At 36.6% G+C, this 15338-nt stretch overlaps 1 protein-coding gene across 1 annotated transcript in view; it reads right to left on the bottom strand.

Moving 5' to 3' along the window:
• Nucleotides 1–1252: 1252 nt before the first annotated feature.
• Nucleotides 1253–15338, bottom strand: part of LOC149817108 (dentin sialophosphoprotein-like protein) — a 38466-nt gene continuing 24380 nt past the window's right edge. Inside the window, exons 8-12 of the mRNA XM_089986831.1 lie at nt 10027–11946; nt 9640–9717; nt 9350–9461; nt 1650–1700; nt 1253–1539 (exon numbers count right to left, since the gene is read on the bottom strand). Of these exons, the coding sequence (XP_089842957.1) occupies nt 1477–1539; nt 1650–1700; nt 9350–9461; nt 9640–9717; nt 10027–11946 (2224 nt within the window). The 3' untranslated portion in view covers nt 1253–1476. The remainder of the gene's footprint in view (nt 1540–1649; nt 1701–9349; nt 9462–9639; nt 9718–10026; nt 11947–15338) is intronic.

The raw sequence follows: 15338 nt of genomic DNA, 5'->3' as shown, positions 1-15338 counted from the left end.
TTAATAAGAAACCCCTATAGTGAGTATTTTATAAGAAAACATGAGAAATCCTAGGTTTATTTTTACATTAAAAAAAAATATAAATAAAAGCCTAAACTGAAACCAAGTCCAAATGAATCTCTTGGACCCAACCTAAATCAAATGTTAACCCATGTAACCTCTCTCTCTCTCTCTCTCTCTCTCTCTCTCTCTCTCTCTCTCTCTCTATATATATATATATATATATATATATATATATATATATATATATATATATATATATATATATATATATATATATATATATATATATATATATATATATAGAGAGAGAGAGAGAGAGAGAGAGAGAGAGAGAGAGAGAGTATATAGTATATATATATAGAGAGAGAGAAAGGGGATGGTCCTATCTCTAAAAATCACACTTTTCAGTATTTTTTTGATTGATTTGAATTGTTAGATTTGTTTATCATTGCTTATTTTACAAAGAAACAAACTTTTCTTGCAATTCATCTGTAGTAAAAATGTAAATATTTTACTATCAAATTTTAGTATAATATCAACCATTCATTTTTTACCTCTTTAAAATACACATCTGAGCATAAAAACTCTTAATCAAATAAATACTCCCTAATGATTAAACAATGATAAACACATTTAATGGTACAAATCAAGCAAAAATACTTGAAAATATGATTTTCAATCGGTCATAACGGAACCTAAAAAAAAGGGGTAATATATATATATATATATATATATATATATATATATATATATATATATATATATATATATATATATATATATATATATATATATATATATATATATATATTTGATTGGTTCCTCTTAATAATAGAAGGGTATGGGGACCGTCTCAATTTTCTATATTTTGGTATTTTCAGCACTTTGATCATGACACAAGGTTCACGTCATTCAATTCCACATATGAGGTGTGAAAGAGACCAGCATTTTATTCATCACTAAGAGGTTCCAAACCACCAGAAAAACGGGAGCACCTCGGATTCAAATGCACGAGTTTTTCTCTCATTCCTTGGCCATTCAACCTTTTCAAATATTTCCTTGCAAACATGCAATATGACAATATTCTCACGAATGAATTCGTTTAAGATGGAGCAAATTTTCATGACGGTGAACATGATCTTCCAAAATATTACCCACTACCATTAGTATATAACAGAATTACCAACTGAATTCTGTCATTTAGTCGATTATACTTTTTGATAATCTTATAGGGGCACTACTAGTTTGATTACCATTGACTAGAACTGTGTTAATGATGGGATGGCAAATTACAAATTGATATTTACAATTGCCTACAAAATGCTCCATTTTTTGGACTTTCTTCAAGCTAAAAATTGAAGCACAAGCAAATAAAAACAAAAATGACAATGTACACATTAATATTAATTTACATGAACAAAGAAAAGAAAAGCATAACAATAGAGAGAAAATTGAAAATATTACATGCGGACACTATTTCAGGGATGGATCCCTCATATATACTGCTGCATAGTCCTTTATTCTCTTTTTGAGTTGCTGCAGAAGACGGTAACAATACAGTAAGTGGCAAATGCAGAAAATGAAGTGGACAAATTGAAATTTGAAGTAACAGAATGATGCATGGAAAACAAAGCTAAAATTGTTACCTTCAACTCATCGTGGAGAATAATAAATACCTTCTTCATCTGCTTATGCCTCTGCATCCATCAAACAACCATAAGGTGTCACAATAAAATCTAGACAAAACATGAACGATAAAAAAAAAAGGCAGCATGATAGAAGACTTAAAATATTTGCCTGCTTATACAAAAGTTTCCCATAATCATATTAGTCACAAAATGCTAGTAATTCATTTTCTTATCCATATGAACAAGCAAGTTCACAGGTTTATCAGAAAATCTCCCGAGAATTGCTTACCTAAGATACTATCAGATGCTACTGGGTACTTACAACCGCCCAAATTATGCAGGCAATGGTATTAGCCCAGGTACCAATAAAAATTTAGCTTATTGTAAATCTAGCATTGACAAATATACAATAGATAAGTTGTTCAAGGGAGAACTTGGCAATATTTGAGATCATCTGTTACATATGAGATGCGCCTAATGCTAGGATAGGAAAAAGAACTGCAAGTTAAAAGTAGAGATTGGGCAGTGGACCCGGGGGAAACGGGGATCCATTCGAACCCATCCCATTTAGGGTGGGGATGGAGGACATGAAACGGAGAATGGACCAAGGATGGAGGTGAAAATCAAAACCCGTGCGGGGATAGAGGCAGGAGTAGGCTTACTCTTTCCCCATCCCCGCTCTACTCCGCCCCGATCCCAATTATTAAAATTACTAATATACCATTACTATTTTATAAAATAACATTTAGATCCCTTATATATATACATTTGTTTCCTAACCCTAAGTTCCTAACCGATAGCAGTTGTGAAGATTAGAATGCAAGTGCCTACCAGTGGACTCGCTCACATGCATGGCTTTTCAGTGCTTAGGAATATATTGAAAGATGGATTTCCAGGGCGGGGACGGGGATGGGGGTGAGGACAGGGACGGAGATTTTACCCTTGGGGTTGGGGTAGAGGTCCAAAGTTTCCCCCACCACAGGGATGGACTGGGGATGGAGGGCAAAATTTTGAGACAGGTCCATCCCCCACCCGCCCCGGTGCACTGCCATCCCTACTTGTGCTTGTCCCCCACACCCGCCCCGGTCCACTACCATCCCTAGTTAAAAGGTGATCCCAAATCGCTTCAATGCCCTTTTATGACATCTACCTTTGCTTTTCTTATTCCCACCTATGTTGTACTTGATTTGCCTACAGAGCCTCAGACATGATAGAATGATTCCATGGTACCCCGACATTGCACAAGCTACCAAACCATTGAATATCTAATTAAGAGTTGCTTTTTTCATTTGCACAATGTACCAAATAATTGAATATCTAATCAAGAGCTGCTCTTTTTTACATATTAAACAAAAACAACTGAAAAGGTGCATGCCTAGCATAAAGTTGCTAGGCTTAACTGGTTCTAAAGCATAATGCAACATTTAATCAAGGCTATCCTCAAAGCAAGTTCTAAGCCAAACATTAAATGCTCCTAAGATCAATGTGCCATCTGAACAAGGTTCAAGCAATCATTTTCAAATATAATGTTGACAGTTACTGCTTAAAAAGGAAAGCCAAGATTGTGGTTAGTTTCATGATGAAAATAAGCAAGAGAAGGAAGAAAAGAAGTGAAGATGGAGTAAGAAGAGAGGGAAAGAGAGACAAGAGAGAGTATAGTGATGGATTAATTTTATGCCTTCTCATTCCAAAACATATATCGCAAAAGTATATATTTTCTTAGACAAAAATAGCCCGATGTTAGACCAAAGGCACTTCCTCATTTTACTGATGCAGGGGTATTTTCATCATTTTTACATAGTGATGTATTAATGTAGTATTGGCAAGTGTAAATGGAGTATTAATGTAAGCATTGGGCAATGTAAAGTCCCAAACCTCATATATGAATAAGACTGAGAATTCCAATTGAGTCATCTCTCCTAGTGGCCCTCCCTTTTGTTCCCATAGACATCACTTTCGCTTCATCTTCTCTCTAAGATATCTTGTTTGCCATATTAACATCCCCTTCACTTACGTGAGAACAAGGGTCCAATCACTGCGGTCTTCGCCTCTTCCATATTGTACTTTCATAAAATATAAGACATACACAAAAGAAAAATAAGACAAAAGATGAAAATGCCCCTAAACAACAGAAGTGATGGCATATGACTCCAATACCCTCTCTAATGCTCCCCCTTACACTAGAGAGAGGATATCGACCATCCCTAACTTTCCAACAATTTTTTTAGCCTTAATCTATTCATTGTCTTAGTCAAAACGTTGGCTGGTTCAAAAAGTGTGCGAACCAGAGTAATCTAAAACTCTCTAACTTCAATATTTTCCCTTGGAAAGTGATAATCAATATTTGTGTTTTGTGTTCTCATGATAGAAAAGATCTGAGAATATTTGAATGGCTGTTGTATTCTCAAAATAGAAGGAATTAAGAGTCTTCACTTCCAACTTCAGCTCTATGAGTATAGATTTTAGTCACAAACCGTCACATATTCCTCGTGTCATGGCTCAAGGTTTGGCCGCAGAATTAGATCGATCCACAACCATTTCTCGCTTACTCTTTGAGGATAATAGTTTTCCTCCAATAAATGTACAACAATATGCAATAGAACACCTTGAAGTAGACGTATCTTCTAAAGAATATGCCCAAATTTGCATCTACAAATACTTCAATACCAAAATGTCCATGATTGATGTATAGTGCCTCCATCTTGTTCTGCACACTCTCTCCATTTCAGGTGTTCTATTGCACCATCAACATTTTTTGGAATTGGATTTGACTTAGAATTGACTATACACTCTAACCACATATAGCAATGTAAATTAACCTTCCTACAAAAATGGAAAAAGCTCACTTTGCATATTAGAGTTCACTTATGCAATATGCACTTATAAACTAAGGCCACCTGGTCGATGTGAATATGCAAAATGCTTCCATGGCCTAATGTAACTTCAGATGCAAGAAAAAACACAACATATATGTAATGACATATGCGGAATTACAAGAACAAAGTGCAAAAGCACATACAAGTCCAAAAGTAGACAATTACTGAGGCACAATACAAGCACAAAAGTCCACCATGGGACTATACAAAGAGGCAACACAAGTAAAACAATGAGATGTTATTAATAATATGCTTGAGAAACACAGAAAATATAGGAGGAACACCTCCCCTATTTATATACAACAAGCCATGAGGGAGGCCATTAGGAGCTCTCTTCGTAGAGATGTCGGGGAGCTCCCAACGGTCATATTTATGACCTTTGGGGCCCCAATAACTCTATGGAGTGGGGCCTCCAATGGCATGGGAAAAACAAAAAAGAAAAGAATAAAAATAACAAAAGAAAAAATTATATAATTGTTTCTCATAAACAACTATAATTATGTATGAAAAGACTAAAATGTTCTTATCGAGCAAACTATTACAATACAAATTATATATATATATACACACACACACACACACACTCCTCAAACTTACGAGAAAATAACCGAAGGTTTGCTAAGGAGAAAAATAAATCGACGAGCAGGAAGAGATTTGGTGAAGAAATTCGCCAGTTGGTACTTCGATGTGACATACAACATAATAGTTCCTCTCATATATTCATCAGGCACATAGTGACAATCCATCTCAATATATTTGGTTCTCTCATAGAACGTGTGGTTGCTCGCAATGTAAATTGCACTCTTATTATCACAGCACATCTTCGAAGGTGTTGAGATGATTACTTACTCCCATACTACTGAGAAGACTTTTAAGCTACACAAGCTTTATTGTTATCGTAGTCATTGCACATATTCAACTTCAGCTGAGGATAATGATACTTTTTGCTACCTATTGCATCTCTATAAAATTATAGTCACCTAAAAATACACAAAAACCGATAGTTGAGACTATCATTAGGATTTTCACCCCAATCAGCATCAGTGTAAATCTAATGAAGAGATGAGGATAGGAAAACCCCCTTTGTTATAGTATTCTTAATGTATCTAACAATTCTCAAAACAACACTCATGTGCACAATGGTGGGAGCATGCTGAAACTGACTGACTGAGTGAAATGCATGAGCTATATCTGGTTGAGTGATAGATAAGTGAGTGACCCAACTAGTTGGCGGTAAGGTGTAAGATCTTGAAGCAGAGTCCCATCTTCTGGCCTCAATTTAGCATTAATCACTTATGAGATTTTTATCTTCTTATCATATGTAATGTCATACTTAGTACAAATATCATCAGCAAATTTAATTTGAGAAAAAATGTACCCTCTGGGAGAGTATGCAACTGCAATACCTAAGAAATATCTTAAAAAACCTAAATTAGACATAAATTTTTTAAATATTTTTAATATCACTAATTTTTTATTTGCCACTTTCGATGATAATCATATCATCTACATAAAGTAGAAGAATAACCTTAGAATCTATACTTTTAACAAAAAGAGCAGTGTCAGTATAGCAAAAACGAAAACCCGAATGAGTCATGACATAACTAAATTTATCATGACAAGCTTTAGGAGCTTGTTTTTCTTTAAAAACTTGGAGAGTATGCACAAATATGCGTCTTTAAATGCAAGCGTAAATGCAAAGTAGGCAGGAGTATGCAAAACTGTGTACCTTACAAAGTCATGTATATGTATATATGATATATACGTATCAAAGCATAAGCTTGTGCACATTTCAACGCGACGGCAATATAAATAACATAAAGCTAGACTCGATGTGCAAAACCACATATCGAGCTAAATAAACTATGTAAGAGATGCACGATGTTCAAAACCGTACATCAGCTAAATAAATTGCGTAAGCAATATACAATATACGAAACCGTACATCGGCTAATTAAATTACGTAAGCAGTAGCTTGTACACGTAACAGCGAAACGGCAAAGTAAATGACATAAGCCAGACTCGATGTGTGAAACCACACATCGAACTAAATAAACTGCGTAAGCGATGCACGATGTACGAAACCGTACATTAGCTAAATAAATTGTATAAGCAGTGCACGATGCACGAAACCATACATCGACTACGTAAATTGCATAAGTAGTGCCTGTGCACATAACAACGTTACGACAAAGTAAATGACATAATTTTAAATTAACAAGAATAGACAAAACTGTGTTCATGAGTTAAAAAGCATATATATATATATATATATATATATATATATATATATATATATATATATATATATATATATATATATATATTATACGTATAAGTTAGAAGTATTTTGTCATTTGTCCTCATATGCAACTTTCCCCTACCTCAGAGATGATCGGACTCGCTGACGATTCCGAGCATAGGTTTTCAAGAGCTCATGCCTTGGCGAGCATGTCGCGTCCGTAGTGACGATGTGGTGCGCTAAAAGATAGTTTATCATGCTACGAAAGAAACGATGCAAAAATTTCAATTTAACAGAATAAGCGATGTTTGTGTCACAAGAGTCAAACCCGAACCCATTTCGAGCCGACCAGACCGAGCCGGGTGGAACGAGGCATAAAAAGTGTTTGGTAGGGAACCTAGTTGACTAGGTTTGACCAAGCCGATCTCGGTTTGACCTAGCCGGACTCGGTACCAAAAAGATGGATTATGCATAACTCAACTCAGTTGAGCCAAGTAAGAGGTAGCTCGAGGTTGCCTCTTGACCGAGCTGGGCTCGGGCCAAGGGGGTGAAGAGACGACCAAGCCCGACTCAGTTGGTAGATCGGGCCAAGGGGGACAAGAGACGATCGAGCCAGGCTCAATTTACCAACTGAGACGGCTTGGTTTGAAAGCATGGGCCAAGCTGAGCTCGGTTCCAACTGAGCTTGGTTCTAGTCGAGCTCAACTCGACAGGGTTAAGCACACAGAGGGAGGGGGTGGGCTCGGTGGGCGGCCCAAACATGGTAATTCAATCCATTGAGTTTGAAACCAAGAGAAAATTGAGTTTTTTTCCACCATTTGAGAAGAGAGAGGATTTAAGAGTAGAGATACTTACCATAATAAGTCTTTAATGCTTACTTGAAGCGGTATGCTTCTCATGAATTGTATTGCAAGAGTTTTCCACGCCAAAAAAAACAAGGATGAGGTAAGAGCACGTTCTTCAAGACACACATCAGAATGAGATAGCGCATGATCCACTCTTTTGATGACTGAGCTCTGATACCATGTGAAAATGTCTATAGAGAAAATATGTGTATAAAAACACAATACCCTTGATATAAGAAGTGTGCACAAAGGCACAAGGAGAACACTCATAAGTGCACAAAGGCACGGATACACATACACAAAGGCATAAAAAATAAACTCTTATTGAATCACCAAAGAGGGCTTTACAAAAGCTTAGCAAATACAAAGGGGAAAGACCCCTACTTATACACCTTAGGAGACCAAAGAGGGGCTCCAACATAGACTTGGAGCCCCTCCAACGGTTTCTAACCGTTGGAGGGGGCTCAACATCTATGTTAGGGGCCCCTCTTTGGCTAAAAAAGAAACAAAAAAGAAAAAAGAAAAAGAAGAAAAAATAAATATAAAAAATTACATACATATTCATAAAGTAGAATATGTGTAAAATAGAGGAAAAAGATAGATTTACCCTTATTGGGTATATATATATATATGTGTGTGTGTGTGTGTGAGTAGATAGATACATATACATATATATATGAAATATATATGTATCTCTCTTTATATATATAGGAGCTCAAATTTAACAGGCCATTGGGAGCTCCCTTCGTAGAGACATTGGGGAGATCACAACGGTCATATTTATGACCGCTGGGGCCCCGACGACTCTATGGAGTGGGGCCCCCAATGGCATGGGAATAACAAAAAAGAAAATAAGAAAAAGAAAAATGTAACAGTTTTTAATAAACAACTATAATTACATGTGAAAAAGACTAAAATTCCCCAGTCGGGCAAACTATTACAATACAGATTATATATATACACATTACACACACATGAGTGTATATATATGCATGAGTATATATTTTAACAATATATTCCTAATAGCTGCATTTTTTCTGCTTTCTGCAATATCTGCAAAATTTTTTAATAGGATTCAAACATCACCACTGATCCTACAAAGGAAATACCTGCTTTGACATAACACCGTGCTTCCCAATCATAAGCTGAATTTATCTAAAAGAGAGATCACAGAAGCCAAAAACAAAAATTAACAAAAAAACATAAAGATGACAGGATAAACTATTTGGAAAGCTTGAAAGAACCATGAGCAACCAGGACTCAAGTAAAAGATTGTATAACTTAATTCCTTGGATAACCAAAAAGTAACAAATCAAACTTGCAGACATAATGATATTAATTTAGTAGTGCTATACTCGTGACTGTGAAATATGAAAAGACAAGATGATTCCACTTTTAACAGAAGGCTTATCTGAGCCAGTTTCACATTCCATCAATTAGTATGCATTAGACGTTCAACATAAACTTAATAAGGATACAAAAAATTAGAAATAATTGAGCTTTTTACTTGGTACGGATTTAAACTACTCAACCAATCCTTATTCCTATAGTGTCTCAAAGAAATTCTATCAACTGTGACCTCATGATAACAAAAACTGAATGAAACATAAAAAAGGAATCACTACATATGAGAAGGGTCTATCATCCACAAAAGCAGAAGTTTAATTAATTGGTCTCAACAAGATGGACTTTGCACACTAAGGTACTCTCTCAGAGATTGCATTTCTTAAGGAATAAAATAAGAGAAGTTTATACCTCTGCACATTGATGATATGCTTTTTGTAACTGGCGAAGGACATTAGCATATGCATCTGTATCTCTATCTTTTGCAAGTTCAAGGTCATGGCCAAGCTTCTGAAAGTGTGTCCTACAAATAAAAGTTTCAGATTCATTACATACAAAAAAATATCAGGACTTGAGACTATTGGCAGATAAAACACAATACGCAATTCCTTCAAGTACACAAACATAAAATCTATAGATACAAAACCAGAACAATTCCACAGAAATAAACTTGGAAGTTGAGACGGAGATTTTCATATTACCGGTCATCCTCTAATGCCCTATTCAAAGAGCAATAGCAACTATACTTCTCGCAATATTCCCTTGCATACTCTTTATATCTGTTAATCAAACCAAAATATTAAGACATAAGTAGTTTATAACCAAAAACTTTACACAATGAATTGCCAACATCAACTAATTTTCAGGCAATTATGTCAGCCACACTCTTCCTATATCCAATGCACATATTATTTTTTTTACATCATTGAAGCCCTGTCGATTGCATACACACATGAATCTGCATATAAGTAATATGATTATTCCTGCAACATCATTGTGGATATCCATGCATTTGGCATGCATGTCCAAAGAATCTACAGAGCTAAATACATGGCATATCAGTAGGTACCCCAAAGAGTAGAACTTACTGGGAATCATTTTGAATCGGTTCCTTAACTTCTGGTCTATCTTTATCATAAATCGCATAGAGTGAATGTTCATCAATGGAAACACTTGTTCTCTTCTTGCCACAGGTCATGTTCTCATTTTGGGAAATATCCTGTTTACTGGCAACTGAATCAGCAAATTGATTTGACTTTTGTGGTTTAGTTCCTGTAGTTCTATGAATTTTTGTATCTTGCTGATGTAATGTATTGGCTGAATTCTTTTTATCGGAACTTCCATGATCTCCAGGTAATAATACCCTATAGCTTGCTTTTACATCAATTCTGCCAGCTCTTGTAGATGACGATCTTCCTAATTGAGATGAATAATCAACATCAACTAGATCTGAGGTTGTAGGATGATGAGTTATAGTGACATTTTGCTGCTGCCTCATAAAAATAAGAGAGTCAGATTCAGGCAACCTTGTCCCCAACTGGTTGCCTACAAACCCTTGAACACCAGGATCTGAAAATTGTGGGGATGGTTTTGTGGAGTCCAGGACACCCTTTTTCCATTGTTTTTGATAACAAGAATCTGAATACATATTCTCTGACAAATCTACTTTATTCTCCACCCTATTAAAAGAATTTTTTCTCTCCAACTGTTTCTTGAGATCCTGAGCATCCTCACTGGACAAAGGCTCTCGAAATTCACCAAGTTCTAGATCAGAGTACTCTCTTTTAAGTTTTCCTTTCTTCTCATTACTAACGGCATGCTTAATATCATTGGGCATATTCAATGTATGTGGGGTTGCCATGAACCTTTCCTCCTTTGAAAGCTTTCTACTTTGCCCATTATGTTTCTTTTTTTGCAAGTTGCCGCCTCTTGACTTAGTTAGGGGATCAACTACCTTCTCAGAGACGTTATCCACATCCCCAATAGGACGCATTGTGGGGTCTTCGATCAATCTATCAGGAGAACTAAAATGTGAACCCAAAGAGGAAGCATCATCTCTACCTTTCGAACGCGCCGATGGTACAGTTTTAACATTTATTTTCAGGTCTTCTTCCCTCTTAGTACTCAGTGCATAATCTTGAGGGCACACACTGTCTGTAAGTGTCTTTGAGTTGGCAGCAGGAACTAATTCAACCACGTCAAATTTTCCATCTTTAATACTCTGCTCTGCAATCTGCTTACTGATATTAGTATTAGCATTCTCACCACATATTTCCTTTCGACTCATTTTATTCTCATAGTCGTCTGACGAATCAGGAGTTAGCTCTTCTAATGGGTGATCCTTTGTGTATGAGCCCGGCACTTCCTTGGAAACCAATTCTAATTTGTCATCTAAACTTCCCTTCAATCTGTCTGCAATAGAAGAAACACCTGCAGGTTCAACTACATTAACCATATCATTGTGAATTCCAACCTCCTCTGAGTTTCGACCTGATGTGGGAAATTGACTACTGAATCCATGCTCTTCATGATCATTATCACTCTGTCTGCAAACAAAAGGTGAGGACGATAACCTTGGATCAGGGAATTCAGTTCTGTGCAGATCTTCATCATTGCCATCATCATCATCATCATCACTTTTCATGATATCTACATGAACATCAGATCCCTCTTGACTACTAGACGAGCCATCACTCTCACTGTCACTGCTACTTGCACTTACAGGACTTCTGCTTTTGCTCCTGCTTACACTTCCACTGTCACTACTGTCACTTTCACTCTCACTTTCACTTCCACTCTCACTAGAACTGCTGCAATTTTTTCCTTCTTTATTAATAATGTTTTGGTTATCATCAAAAACACCAGGAGATTCATGGCGCATTTCAGTATCTTTAAAGGCCACTGGTTCCGTTGATTTTGTGTTCAACTGAGGTAGCTGCTGAAATTCTTCAGGCATGAGCTTCTCAGTGAAATTTGAACCAGCAGTCACGCTTGGACAAATGGGAGACCTGAAGAGAAAACTTAAATTTTAGATTAGGCAGCTATTAATACTGTAGACAACATTCATCATGAACAAAGAAAAATAAGTCTCCAAGTGTAGCAGGCACTTATAAATACCCAAGACAAACTTTAGCATCATATAAGAAACAGAGAATATAAAGCAGACTTAATCACGTTCATATGCACATTTATAACTGTAATTACTTCAGATGGAAAAACTTTTATGCAGTTGCAATGTGATCCTAACACCAATAAAAGAAATGAAAGATCTCCTTTGGAGAACTGATGCAGGAGCGAAGCAGAAGACCCGGGTAAAAAAAAGGGTCCAACTGGATCTATTTCAGTTATTTTGATTTCTTATATTTATTTAAGTTTGATCTTAGTTTAGGATCTTGTTTTGGATTTTATTTCATATTGGATCTATCACAGATCCATATTGATTCTTGAGTCGTGTTTGGATTATGGTTTCAGATTGGATCTATTTTAGATCCATATTAAGATTTGGGTTTCTAGGGTTTTCCTCTTTTCATTATAAATATTCATTGTAGAGAGACAGTTAGGGAGGGATGAATGAATTATGAGTGACTTTTAGTGAATTTCTTTAATTTTCTGTCAATTTCTTGCTTTTCATAGTTTCCTAGGTTCCTAGCTGCGCTAGGGTGCCTATTCTTGAGGAGCTCAGGAGTGATCTCGTCACAAAAATAAAGAAAATAACATCTCTTGCCTGAAGTGACAAAAAAGGATTGGTAGATGCATCATTATTATGTTGGAGTAAGAAAGTAGATTCAAACATTTGTTGGGGAACAACACGAAGGGTTCAAATGAACTCTTATGAACAACAGGATCAATGCAAAAAATAGAATGCCAGATATAATATAAAAATAACCCTAAAACAAGTAAAGCTAAAATTCACCAATGAATACGTATACCTTCCTCTGTAACTCATGATAAGATTAACAAAAGTTTCTAAAGAGAAGCTAAAAAAGGAAAAGCAACAATGTGGAAAAGAACAATAAGCTGAAATTCAGAATGAGATGTGAGCAATTGTTGTAAGCTGTTGCTCATTACGAAATAAGGCACCAGATCAATATGCTTCATGTGATCATGAAGCATACAATCATAGCAACACTAAGGATGCATGTACTCATAAAATGCATACCAAAAGCAAAACACACTAAAACCAGATAAGCCAAGAGATACCAAAGCCAAAAAAATCTCAGTGGAGATGGAAGCCATCAATCATATTAGAAAATAGAGAGAAAAGAGATTGTTTCCTTCATCACCATGATATAAGAGACACAAAAAGCAAAAACAAGTGGCGAAGTGCTGATCGATAACATTACCTCTCACCAATAGATTCAAGCTCTATGTCACGTTAGTATGGGTATGCAGATACATGGCATGACATGGATATGGCTGGTAGAAAATGAATGTTTACAAAAGGACTTGGACAGTTCAACAACTAGGAAGTCTAGTCTAATCATCTAAGGGGCCGTTAGGATGACAGGGGCCAAAACCTGGGTTTTCACCAATCCAGGTTTTGCTTCAATCCAGGTTTTTGGCAAACTAACAAAAACCAGCCCTGTTGGGCTGTTTGGGTGACCAAAAACCTAGTTTTCAGGTTTTTGGTCACAAAAAACCAAAAACAAAAGAAGACCATTTTCTGGCCAGCCACGGGCTGGGAAATAGCCGTCCAGCCATTAAAATGTGAAAAATAAAAATAAAAACAGGGAATGGCTGGCTGGCCATTTCCCGGCCAGTGGCTGGCCAGGAAATGGACGGCCAACCACCACCAATGTTGAAAACACCAAAAAAAATGGCAGGCTGGTATTGCCCTCGTCAGATGATACCAGTCTGGCCATTTTCTGGCCAGCCACCGGCCAAAAAATGGCCAGACTCTACTGGTGTTTTGGGAGGTGGGAGGAGAGGAGAGGGAGTTGAGGGTGTGAAGGGAGGGCCCCGATAAACCAGGTGATAAACCTGGGTGGGTGGATGGGTGGGTGGGTGGGTGGGTGGGTGGGTGGGGTTTGGGGGCGCCTTTTTTCACTTAGCCAGGTTTGGGCCCTCCCCAGGTTCTCAACCAGGTTTTGGTGTGTCACCCAAACACACCAAAACCTGGGTTTTGGGTTGAACACCCAGTTGGGTGTCATCTAAACGGTACATAAGGGGGTGTTTGGAGTGTCAAACCAGGTTAGGGGTCCAAACATGGTTTTTTGTGCCATTGGGATGACACAAAACAAGGTTTTACACACCTGATCTTTTGTCGAAACCCAAGCATGTAAACATTTGGTCCCCCTCTTTTTTCACCAGGTATGACTATGACCTAGTTTATTGGGCAAGGAAACATAACTTGGTTTATCAGTGAAGGGGAGCAGGGGATTGCCACTCTCTACCACCCCATCCCCACCAACCACCCATGTATGGTACCATCCTTGCCATTTTCTTACTGGTATCTCATGGGTGGGATTGAGTCTCTCTTTTTTCATTTTTTTGGCATTATGATCATTTCCCAGTTGATGGCAGTGGGGATGGTACCCTGTGATGTGGGTGGCACCATCTTGGCTATTTTCTAGCCAATGAGTGGTCAGGAAATGGCTACGGAATTCAAAAACCTTTTTTTAATAACCTTGTTTTCAGCCATTTCCCAACCACCCACTGACTGAAAAGTGGCCAGGTTGGTACCATCCAGCATGAACAATACCATGCATCCATTCTCTAATCAGTGAATAGCCTAAACATTGGCTTAAAAAAATTTAAATTGTTTTTCCAGCCACCCACTGGCTGGAAAATGGCTGAGATGGTATCACTTGACATGGATGCTACTAGTCAGCCATTTTCCAGCCACTGAGTGGCACAAAAATGTGTTTTTTTTCTACTTTTTTCAGGTATTTGGCAACCAAAAATCTGGAAAACCAAGTTTTTGGTAAACTAAACAACTTAAAAATCAGGTTTCCGGCAAACCCAGATTGCTAGAAACCTAGTCTTAGGGTAAAACCTAGGTTTTGCCTTGTGTCATCTGAATAGGGCCCAAAAGTATTTATACCATAGTCACTGATATCGCCGATATTTTGAAAATATCACGATAATATTGGTGATTTAAAGTAAGCAAATATCATTGGCAATATATTGTGATATTTTCACAATATCACCAGAATTAGAATTGATAATATTGCAATAATATCATGATATTTAAGAAAAAAAACTTATTTTTTATATATTAAGCATACTTTTTCTATTTTTGTTTCTTTTATAATTTAAAACCTTTTAAGATTTGTTTCTTTATATTCTTTCAAAAAAAATAATGCAATACTTTATTATTATTTATATTTTACAATTTTTTAATCTTCTGAGATTTTTCTGGATATTTTTCTGAGAAAAATTCTCAGCGAGAAATTACCTT

This window comes from Nuphar pumila, chromosome 14 (assembly GCF_984573655.1).
Source record: "Nuphar pumila chromosome 14, dmNupPumi1.hap1.1, whole genome shotgun sequence".
NCBI classification, from domain to species: Eukaryota; Viridiplantae; Streptophyta; class Magnoliopsida; order Nymphaeales; family Nymphaeaceae; genus Nuphar; species Nuphar pumila.
Note: the sequence above shows the minus strand (reverse complement) of the source record. Positions and strands in the feature narration are given on the sequence as shown.